The following is an 11,135-nucleotide window of genomic DNA, read 5'->3' on the forward strand; positions in this document are numbered from 1 at the left end:
ACCCGTACCGTACCGTACCCATTGACACCCCTAGGTATCTTCATCCAAGGCCAGGTCCAATTCAAATAAGCAATGATCCTCGTGGACAATTAATGCTGTTTTATACAGAATTACAGACACATTCATTGGGCCTTAGTTCATGACCAATTTCTAACAACAGCTGAAGCTGACCGCGTCAGACCGAGTCAGACCCCACGAATCCACGAATCCGAATCTCTGAGGTAACTCAAATTTTGAGCTTAGATTCAGACCACCCGATCAGAACCGGCCCGGCCCGGTCCAGCTCGAGATGGAATGCACGACGCCCCTTAATATTAGTATCAAAACTGATCGGACGGTCCGTATTTAAATTCAAGATTTGAGTTACCTTAGGACATATGAATTCCGAATCGACGACAGCTGAATGTGACCGTCAGTCCGGCCCAGTGAGTCCGACCGCATTGGCTAGACTGAACCAAACCGGGTCGGTGTGACGGCAGAATTCCAGAAAATTGGCCTCTCCCTCCGAACCCAAGTAATGATCCCCACCACCAACATTTCAACCCTCTTCCCTCCATCCCCTCGAATCCCCTCTCTTTTTTTTCTTTCTTCTTCCTCAGGCTTCCCTTTCCGTAAAGCAACAGCCACTGCCCAATCAGATCTCCGATTGATCCGACGATGTGGGTGTTTTACCTTATTTCGCTGCCTCTGACGCTGGGCATGGTCACCGTTACGCTCCGCTACTTCGCCGGTCCCGACGTGCCTCGATACGTGCTCTTAACCGTCGGTTACACCTGGTTTTGCTCCGTCGCAATTATCATCCTTGTGCCAGCTGACATCTGGACCGTTAGTTTTCTCAACCATTACCCACCTTTTCCTTAGATCCCTCTTGCTTGGTTCATTTTGAAAAATAATTGATCTTTAGATGCCTTTGTTCATTTTGAGGGATGATTGATTAGATTTCTTTAGTCTTTGATAGCCTTTAGTTAAGTCTGATTATGGTTTTACACATAATAAGCTGACACTTTGGTCCAATTTAATGCCTACTTTGTTCATACAATATATCATCCTAAGCTGCATGACTATATGAGTATCATTTTGAACAACTTGGGCAAAAACTGGCGAATTGATAGCACATTGTGTCAATTTTTTGTTACTTATTTTGACTTAGTTTGTTCATTGCCTGACAAGGAAATTTGCATTTAATGTAACATATTAGATCAAACTGACTGTATCCATGTATCTTCTGTAGACAATAACCAGTCAAGACAAGGGAGGCATTGGGTTCTTTTGGAGCCTGTCTTATTGGAGTACTTTCATCCTTACATGGTATCAACCGTTTAACTTTGAGTTTGCTAATTCTTTTGATCTTTTGTAATACATAAACATATTGTTATCATGTTACTATAGTTTTATAATTGTTGTTGTTTGGTCACTCTTAACAGGGCTGTGGTCCCCTTAATTCAAGGGTATGAGGATGCTGGGGATTTCACGGTAAAGGAAAGGCTGAAGACCAGTATCCATGCTAACCTGGTCTTTTACTCAATTGTGGGGTCCATTGGCCTCGTCGGGCTTATTCTACTAATTATCATGCAAAGAGATCGGTACTCTCTCTCTCTGTACTAGTAGCTTTTGTTGCTTTGTAATGGAATTGTAAAAAGAGTAAAACATTTTTAACCTTACTCTGCTTAACTAGTAAAAGTGCTAGTTAAGTAGGTTTCCTGACTATTTTACAAAGAAGCTATAATAAAGAAAAATAAGAACCAGTAAAATACTAGTCTTTACCTGCTTTGACATTAGGGTCAATCTCTCGTATCCACAGAAGGTATCACACAAGTGCATATGCCACTGTAAAATGAACAAGGACATGTACACTTCTTGAGTAATTGATAGCTTCAAACCCCCCCCCCCGAAATAAATACATTATGCAGAGTCCTAGAATACATTGCTTATATCACCATTTTTAATAGATGTTCATTTCTTTGGAAATGAAGAAGAAAAAGAAGTTGATTTTGGCAGTTCTAGGTGAGACGTGGAAATGTGATATTCTCCACGTTTTTTATTTTTTTGGGGAGGGGGGGGTATGTGAGTCATTTACATTTTAAGTGTATAATGAAATTTTAATCTGGTACAGGCATACAAAACAAATTATTCTTGCTTATCATGCCCCTTTACTGCTTTTTTATACTTTGGCACAGACTTGTAAATGCTTGATACCTGAGAGGTCTATTATGTTGTAATTCACAGGGATAAAAATATTATGGGTCTAGCTATGGGTTTCTCAAATACCTTTGGTCTGGTCACCGGTGCATTTCTCTTAGGATTTGGGTTGAGTGAGATCCCAAAGAGTATATGGAGAAATGCTGACTTGACCAATCGCCAGAAGGTCCTTTCTCACAAGGTTGCCAAAATGGCTGTCAAACTCGACGATGCACACCAAGAATTCTCTAATGCTATTGTTGTATGCTCTCCCTCCCTCCCTCCCTCCCTCCCTCTCTCTCTCTCTCTCTCTCTGAGAAAGTTGGCAGTGGCTGCCAACCTATATTGATAAAATGTAAGGTTTACAAAGTTGCAATCAGCAACACCTCATTACAAAACTTTGTAACACAAATATTAACATCTAGTAGCTAAAAAAATACAAACCGCTACTTTCAGTGACTAAGCAAATACAAACCTTGGAGAGTAGCCTATCCCTTGGCAACAGATAACTAACTAAGCAAATACCTTTACTATTGGCGGCGCTTTGCAATTAGCCTTGAAATTAACTCTCTCTCTCTCTCTCTCTCTCCATCTCTCCAGTTACTAAATACTTAACTAATTAGACAGGTGTTGGATCCATGCAATATTTTATCACACAACAAAATAAATTAGACAGGTGTTGGATCCATCAAAGTGACTTCTTCATCTTTTATACCAATTAGAGTAACAAGTACAGAGTGCATTGCATTTATCAATCCTATGCAGATGATCTGAGTTTGCTTTTGTTTTTGAAATTGTATCCAGAGTGTTGTACATCAGATGAAAAAGAAAAAAACATACTATGATTTTTAATGGTACATGTAACCTTTGCTCAGTGCTAGGAGTCATACTCAAACTAACTATGATTTTTTTTCTACAGTTTGTTTTTGCAATTTGCTGATGCACTTAACTTTTTAACCACCACTCAATTCATTTTGAAATCCTGTTCTTTGTTTGGTTCCTTGATCTACCCATTCATCAGATCACAATTCTTACCAGTATTACCATCTGATGTGCATCACGCATTTTTCCTATCGGTCCCGTCAGTTCAGCTGAGATAATTTGAAACAATCATTCCTGAACTTTTTTATAATGCAAGTAGAACAAAAAAACATTGGTCAAAATGCTGATTCTTAAATAGTAACATAGAAAGTAATATATTCCTAAATTTCTCAATTTTGAGGGATATATGATTTGTAACTTCTGATTAAGTTTTATATATTCTATATTTTAGAATATTTTTGAAATGTCATTAAATGTTATCAACTTGTTATGTCTAAGGTTGCCCAAGCAACGTCGAACCAAATGTCAAAACGTGATCCTTTGAGGCCATACATGGATGTTATCGACAGAATGCTGGTACAAATGGTACCTCTCTCTCCCTTTTTCTAACATTTATTGTTGCATTTGTGAAATTGTAATAGTATATGATCTGACAACTTGTTTATTTATAGTTGAAAGAAGATCCAGCTTTTAAGCCTTCGGGAGGTAGGTTGGGAGAAAACGACATGGATTATGACACCGATGAAAAAACAATGGCTGCTCTGAGGCGCCAACTCAGCAGGGCGCGCGAAGAGTATTATAGATGTAAAAGGTATGCATTACAACAATACTAAGTCCAATTATGTCATATCATTTCTTTAATACTTCTTTTGAAATATGAAACTGCAATTTGTGTAATTGTATGTTAATTGAGTTTTATGTTCTCTACAGTGAATATATGACCTATGTAATGGAAGCACTGGAGCTAGAAGATACAATAAAGAATAATGAATGCCGTGAAGCAAATGGATGGTTTGTTTATTTGCTTTTGCATCGTAGTTCAAAATTAAAAAAAAATGAATGAAATATTAATCTTTTATATTGTAAATTGTAGGAAATATGTTTCGAGTTTCCGACCAAGTAGATCGGGGGCACTGGGATCTTTCCTTGATTTGTCAGGTATAACAGCAGTATATCTTTATACTATGCACACACACATTCATTCATCTGTTAGTTTATATACTTGCATTTTTTTTTTTATTATTTCTGCACCTTAACGGGAAATAAAACCTTGAGATTGCAGAGTTTATATGGCGTTGTATGCTGAGAATGCAACTTCAGAAGGGGCTTGCAGTGATTCTGGGTGTGATGTCAGTGGCAATTTTATTGGCCGAGGCTACTCTTTTGCCAAGTAGAGTCGATCTCTCGCTCTTCTCCAATCTAATTAATGCTGTTGGGAAGCAGGAGGTCCTAGTCCAGGTACTATAAGTGAGAGGGCATTTTCCCTATTGAAGGAGTGGGAAAAAGGACTTTGTTTATTGTTTTTTTTTTAAATTAAAAGGACCGGTACACCCAGCATCTTTTAGATGCTACTTTGTTTGTTGGTTAAGTTTGATATTTGGTGTATGTTCATGTGTGTTGGGGCTGAATCAGACTTTCAAGCTATGGGGGTTAAAAACACTTTGGGGGGGCAATCTGGTAAAATTTTCATGCTTTGTATGAGGGTCAATTTTACAATACCCATAGCATGTTACTTTAAACTATAGAGAAAATCATGTATAAGTACAAAATTTTTAAAAATGAATTCAATACATATGGATCCACCCCTGTATGTGCCCAATCTAAAACCAGCTGATGCTGCAAATATGAAACAGAAAAATTAAATTAGAGAAGATCTTAACAACTGGAAGCTCATTGTAGTATTGTAAACTGCAGATTGCCGCCTTTGTGCCCTTGCTGTACATGTGCATTTGCACATATTATTCTTTATTCAAGATTGGGATGCTGATGTTTTATTCTCTGACTCCTAGACAGACCAGCTCTGTTAGCCTGCTCATGATTTGTTCGTAAGTTCTCTTTCTAATTTTTATTGGGTTTTTATTAATCATTAATTATGGCTGAATTAATCTAACTTTTCTTTTGTTCTGTTTTTTTTTTTTTTGGTAGAATGGTTGCTAGATATGCTCCTCCTATTTCTTATAATTTCCTAAATCTGATTCACCTTGACGATAATGCTAAGACCGTATTTGAAGAGGTGATGACTTATTTGTGACTTTCTTTGGTGTCTTTCAATTCAATAATACAATTTAATATGGGGTTTTTCGTGTATCATCCTTTTAAAAGTTACAAGATATATGAAGAAACAAGATACGAAGGTGTAAACCATTGAGTGGCTTATTATATGCAGTATAATCACACCGATCATTCTTGGATTTATCAAATTTTAAAGCAGGAAATGTATATCCTTAAAAGAAACTGAAAAGTGCTCTTTTGTTGTCATGCAGAGGATGGGTAACATCGACGATGCGGTGCCTTTCTTTGGCAAAGGATTTAACAAAATATATCCACTAATTATGGTTATATACACCCTACTAGTTGCTTGTAATTTCTTTAGTCGAGTGTTTGAGTTTTTCGGGAGTTGGAAGAGGTTCAAGATTGAACGAGAGGCGGATGATTTAGTGGATGGGTTTGATCCATCCGGAATGATTATTCTTCAAAAAGGTCTTAATTCAAAATTTCGAACCTTGTTGATTTTTCTTTATTCCGATTGATTCAGCTTAATATTAATAATAATGATTTTTGCAGAGAGAAGTTGGCTCGAGCAAGGGTGCAAAGTGGGAGAACAGGTTGTACCACTGGCAAGATATTTCAATAATGCCAATGTTGATATGGAATCTGGAACTGCAGCTATGGTATTACGAATATTAAAATATAAGTCACCTTTATTGAGTAAAAAAAAAGAAATATGTCAAGTGTATTTGGATGAGTAATGTTTCTATTTATTTTGATGTTATCAGGAAAAGAGCACAGTAGAGTTGAAAAGTGTTGCCACTCCTCCAAAAGATGACTTGAAAAGAGGCACATTGACGTCTCAAAAAGAAGAAAACCATAAATATGGAAATAGCAGGGAGGTGATTGCACATAAGTATGCAGTTAGAAAACAATCAAACCCGGTTTCTGTTGATCCATCACCTGCATCTGTATCCTTGTTAGAGTCGGAGAAGTCTAACAATAGTACAAATATGGGCCCAACAAATGGATTGGGCTCTACATGGGGCAACATGAAATCTGGATTTCAAAATTTCAAAGCAAATATGAATTCCAGAAAATTTTTGCCGCTGCGTCAGATGGAACCAGGGCCCACCAATCACACACGGGCATCATCTTCCGAGTCGCTTGATGAAATTTTTAAGAGGTTGAACAAGAGGCCTAATGATGCTAATGATGATTTTGACAGTGACCAAGATACACCATGATATATATAACATAATACTTTGGATATGATATAGTCTTGCTCAGTTAGGTAGATGCTGCCTATGCTTGTCAAAGAATACCATCCCATAGAATAGGAAAAAAATTTCCGAAGGAAAGGGGTTTATAGAAAAAAAATGTACAGGTCTGATGTTGATTCTTTTAAAGATGCATGCATCACTTGTTTAATGGCTATTTTGAAGGGATAAAATAGAGCCTGTAGAGTTATCATGTGGATTTTCTTTCATGTATTTGTATTTTTTGCGGTGAATATACTTACTGGCTCCTGGTATATAATACGAAAGATTTTTTTTCTAGTTCGTGTTACCTTGTGGGGGACCAGGAGGGTAATTTTTAACTATTACTCTTGTAGACATTTCATATATTTTTCTTCAAATTTTGTTTGTTAGAAATATTCCAATTTTTCTCAGAGAAATGAGTTCACAGGCACAGCACATTATGTTAGCCTTTTCTATTGTTATCAATTACAATTTACAGCGGCTATTCCAAATTTCCAACAGTTAAAATATTAAGAAAGCAACAAAATCCCAGGCCAACGGATTGTTCTCTTTTTTCTTTCTTTATGTCATACTGTTTGGTCTTTGAAAGGTTAAAGAAGCCTTGGTAACACATGACGTACAGCTACTGTCAAATTTTTCAAGAAAAAAAAGAAGCCTTGATAAAATACTGTAGCCAAATTCAATTCATAAGACATCCGTAAGCTTCTTCAACTTTTGAATACAGATTTTAAAATAAACAAACAAAGTAACTGAAATCCAATTAATACGCTCGGAGCCTTGATCAAACTTGGTCAAATTTCAAGTTTCCAACGCCGCCTTAACCTGGCGTACTACACAAGTACGAAGTCAAATTAATACAACATGAAACTACCTAGCAAGTTCAAAATATTGATAGGTCTTAAGAATTTGATATGTTTGTATCCAGATTTGAGTTGTTATATTTGATATGGTGGTGGACCCAGTTCGTTGAATAGGTCAGCAAGTACGTAAGAGTTGTTTTAGGAGTGTCAAAGCTAATTTTTTTTATTCGTTTATCTCATCCATATTGTATTTGATAAAACAACTACGGTTAATTATTTTTTGTTAGCTTAACGGGTATAAATAAGAGTATTTTTTCCATTAACATAAGGATAAGGGTACATATACAGTAATTATTAAAATACAAATAAAAAATATTAATATATATATTTATATAAGAACGATGCATGATATGATATAGTTTTATTCATGACTCATATATTTATTTAATGGTATTCATCCTTTGACTCATATATCTATTTAATGGCATGCATCATTTTTATTTGTTTATCAGATCCGTATCGTATTCAATAATTAAGTAAGATATTTTTGTCATTAACTTATCGGATATGAATAAAAAAAATATTTTTTCATTAACTTAATAGATAAGGGTATAAAAACGAGTATAGCTAATATAATATCAGTGTCATTTCAGTCTATATAACACCAACTTCAAAATCTATCAAATCGAGTTTAAATGGTGAATCCAAACAGTTCAAACCAATTTACTTTATGAGTGATGCGTTTACATGCAAAATTTTTATATTTTCGAGTTATTTTAGTATCAAATCAAGCGGCAAAAAAATTGAAAAATGAATGTATTAAAATTAACTTAAAAACTCACACATTTGACCGCTTGACTTGATATCAAATAAACTCAAAACTTATAAATTTTACATGTAAATGCATAACTAATGAAGTAGATCGGTTTGGATTCACCATTTGAACTCAATTTGATAGGTTTTGGAACTTGTGTTATATAGACTGAAATGACACTGATGTTATATTAGCCATACTCTATAAAAACACTTTCCATCAGATCCATTTTGTACCAGTTGACAGTTGACACCCTAGTTTTTTTTCTTTTTCTTTCTAGATCGACGGTGTGGATATATAGCAACTACCAGGGTTAAACAAGCAAAATCAATAAATGCCTCACATTCGATAGCTTCTTTGACCTGGCTCTTTTAAAATTTCATTCAACACGCCACTGTTTCCTTTACATTCCTATTAATTTCCTCTTCACTCCTGTTTCTAATTCATCCTCTTCATCAAACAGCAAATTACAAAAAGTATAATTAGTAGGAAAACAATGAAGTAAATAAAAAATAAAGAATTTTTTTTTTTGTTCTGAGCTTGGACGTCCCTCTTTATCTGAAGTAATCTTGGAGTTTGAGATTATGTTCCAAATGATTTAAGATAATATTGTGGCTGAAATAATAGCATATATATTTCCATTTTTGTTTTCTTTCCATGAATTGATTTGCAAAGACTAAGTACACCATAATAAAACGAAAATTGGTAAGTACAAATTAAACAACATATTGGTGCCTGGGGTTTAATTTGTATAGGGTAGTAAATCTGTTTGTACATATATATTTGCTTGTGTCTTGTTAGCTAATGAGATCGTCAAGTGTAATTCAGGAAAAAGAAGATGCTAATAACTGCTAAAGAGCAAATTAAGCTTCAGACAGCCAAATTAATTAATAGAAGTTCTTGGAAAAGATACATTGTAATAAAAGGGAGATAATAACCAAGATTGAGCGTGATGTATCAAATAATAAAGGTGTACATAGATAAAAAAAAAATATATATATATATATATATATATATATAAATGAGTACATGATTTTGTTATAATTTCTCAGTTACGTGCTAATTAAACATTATATTTTCATAAATAAGACCTAAAAGATTGTCAACAAAATTTTGTAATAGCTGCTCACCCTTTTAGTTGTCCCCGAACTTAATTTCTACATGAATTATCCGAACCAAAAATTTAGGAAATAAATAAGAAAGAAAACAAATGTTGCAAATTTTATTCATAAAAGAAAAGGAGAACAGATTTTGAGCTCATCCCTATTTATTTCTTCGGCAATTTTTTACAAGATAAAAACCTTCATATATAAGAAACTTAACAAAACAATAAAACAACAAATGAAATCATCAATCCCACTAATTAAAGAGCAAGCAAACAAATTAAATCCCTAAAAGAAGTGGACCCACTTGGCAGCTGTATTTTCTTTTAGGGTTCTTGAATGCCTCAGACTCCAACTTTTCTCTCCTTTCTCTTCTCTTCTCGAACCTCCTCCCAAAAATTTGAGCCAAAAACTTGCTTTCTTCTCCTTCTTCTCTTCCTTATCCTCCTCATTATTTCCTCTCTCTACTCTCAACAATTCGTTCTTTCTCTCAGCTACATGTATCAAAGACCGGCTTTTAAAAAGCGGCTCCCCGACTCCACCACGTTTTATCGGCAATGCATCACGTAGTTGTTTGTCATCTTTGAGAAGCATTATCTTTGCATTCTGTATCTTTTCATGCATCGGCGACTCATCCAAAGACGAAAGATCAGATTCTGACGAATAGAAAAGGGTCGAGGAGGCAGAGGTAGAACAAGCTAAGTTCAAAAAAGAGAAGGGTGGAGAAGAGAGGTGCACAAGTCTCTCTTTAAGGCAGTAAGGGCAAACTCCGGTAGAATTTTTGTGTTTTGGGTGCTTTCTACAATTGTTCCTATCAGATTCAGACCTTCCCATGATCTCTCTCAATCTCTCTTGATATATATATTTTTGTATCTGTTTCTATGTATCCTTTGATAGAGAAGTACTCTCTTGCGAAAGAAAAATGGCGGTGGCTATATACTTCTCTCTCTTTATATATATTGAAAGAAGTGGGTGTTGGGTGTTGGGTTAAGTTTCCAGGATATTTCTAATTTTAGGCGCTGTTAAGGGGCTGCCAGCGTTGCCCTCCTGAAATATCTCCTAGTTTTGGTGGATAATATCTGATAGACTGTATTTATTTCTCTGAACAGTATCTTATATAATTTGTATACAAATTTTACAAACAAATTGATACTAAACTATTATTTAATTGTTTATGCAGTTGTATAGTTGTATTGTTATATTCAATGTATAAGAGATATTTGATCAAATTTAACTGAGTAATTCAGATAAATAAAAAGTTGTTAAATTATATTCTAATCTGTTTGGCGAGCTCCTTCGATTTTAGATAATTCATGTAAGTATATAACTAATTATAAAACTTTAATTAAGGTGATGTATAATATCCAACTTCATTTCGTACATTATAAAGTGTTATTCCGTACAAAATTTATTGCTAACAAAAGTTTGTTATCCATAATAGTTTTAAAATAGTATTTTTCAGCTATCCGAAAAAGAAAAGTTGAAATATAAAAAAATGAGGATAATATAGGAGATATAAATCATATTCTTTCTGATGTTGTTTCATATTTTCACAGTCAAACATACTAATTAAACACTGTATTGAATAATATTCTTCCCTCCAAACTTCCAACTATATATCATTATTATACCTACACTTTCAATTATTTTAACGTTTTTATTTAAATGCTGAGGAATCCACTTACAACATTTATAAGTTACAACATCTTATAACAATTCAGTTTTGCAATTTTAAAAGTCCATATAGTTGATCCAAACCATTCAACATGATATCTATATTAAAATACGCTTGGACATAAAATTTTATAATTTTTTGAATTTTTTTACTATTTATTAAGTATTTTATAAAAATGCTGTTTTTAGACAATTCTATACCACTGAAAAACATCAGCTTTGTAAAATACTTAATAAATAGTAAAAAAATTCAAAAAAAATGTAAAATTTTATC

General features: G+C 34.3%; 1 protein-coding gene across 1 annotated transcript; it reads left to right on the forward strand.

Annotated features, from left to right (window-relative positions):
- The first annotated feature begins 460 nt into the window (after positions 1 to 460).
- LOC144553091 (LMBR1-like membrane protein) lies at positions 461 to 6,766 on the forward strand. Its single transcript, XM_078301171.1, has 14 exons — positions 461 to 825; positions 1,232 to 1,308; positions 1,425 to 1,583; positions 2,227 to 2,440; positions 3,499 to 3,585; positions 3,672 to 3,811; positions 3,931 to 4,011; positions 4,094 to 4,158; positions 4,283 to 4,458; positions 4,915 to 5,045; positions 5,146 to 5,233; positions 5,484 to 5,700; positions 5,785 to 5,891; positions 5,997 to 6,766. Exons 1-14 carry the CDS (start codon positions 658 to 660, stop codon positions 6,453 to 6,455), a joined length of 2,169 nt encoding a protein of 722 aa, XP_078157297.1. The 5' UTR covers positions 461 to 657; the 3' UTR covers positions 6,456 to 6,766.
- The last annotated feature ends 4,369 nt before the right edge of the window (positions 6,767 to 11,135 follow it).

The sequence above is a fragment of the Carex rostrata genome, chromosome 4, assembly GCF_964058835.1.
Source record: "Carex rostrata chromosome 4, lpCarRost1.2, whole genome shotgun sequence".
NCBI lineage: Eukaryota > Viridiplantae > Streptophyta > Magnoliopsida > Poales > Cyperaceae > Carex > Carex rostrata.

Bases quoted from the DNA above. Each gene is read 5' to 3' on its own strand.
- LOC144553091 (XM_078301171.1), top strand. From the start codon at position 658: ATGTGGGTGTTTTACCTTATTTCGCTGCCTCTGACGCTGGGCATGGTC. The intron at 1,584-2,226 runs GTACTCTCTCTC...TGTAATTCACAG, and splicing joins ATTATCATGCAAAGAGATCG to GGATAAAAATATTATGGGTC. The intron at 3,586-3,671 runs GTACCTCTCTCT...GTTTATTTATAG, and splicing joins ACAGAATGCTGGTACAAATG to TTGAAAGAAGATCCAGCTTT.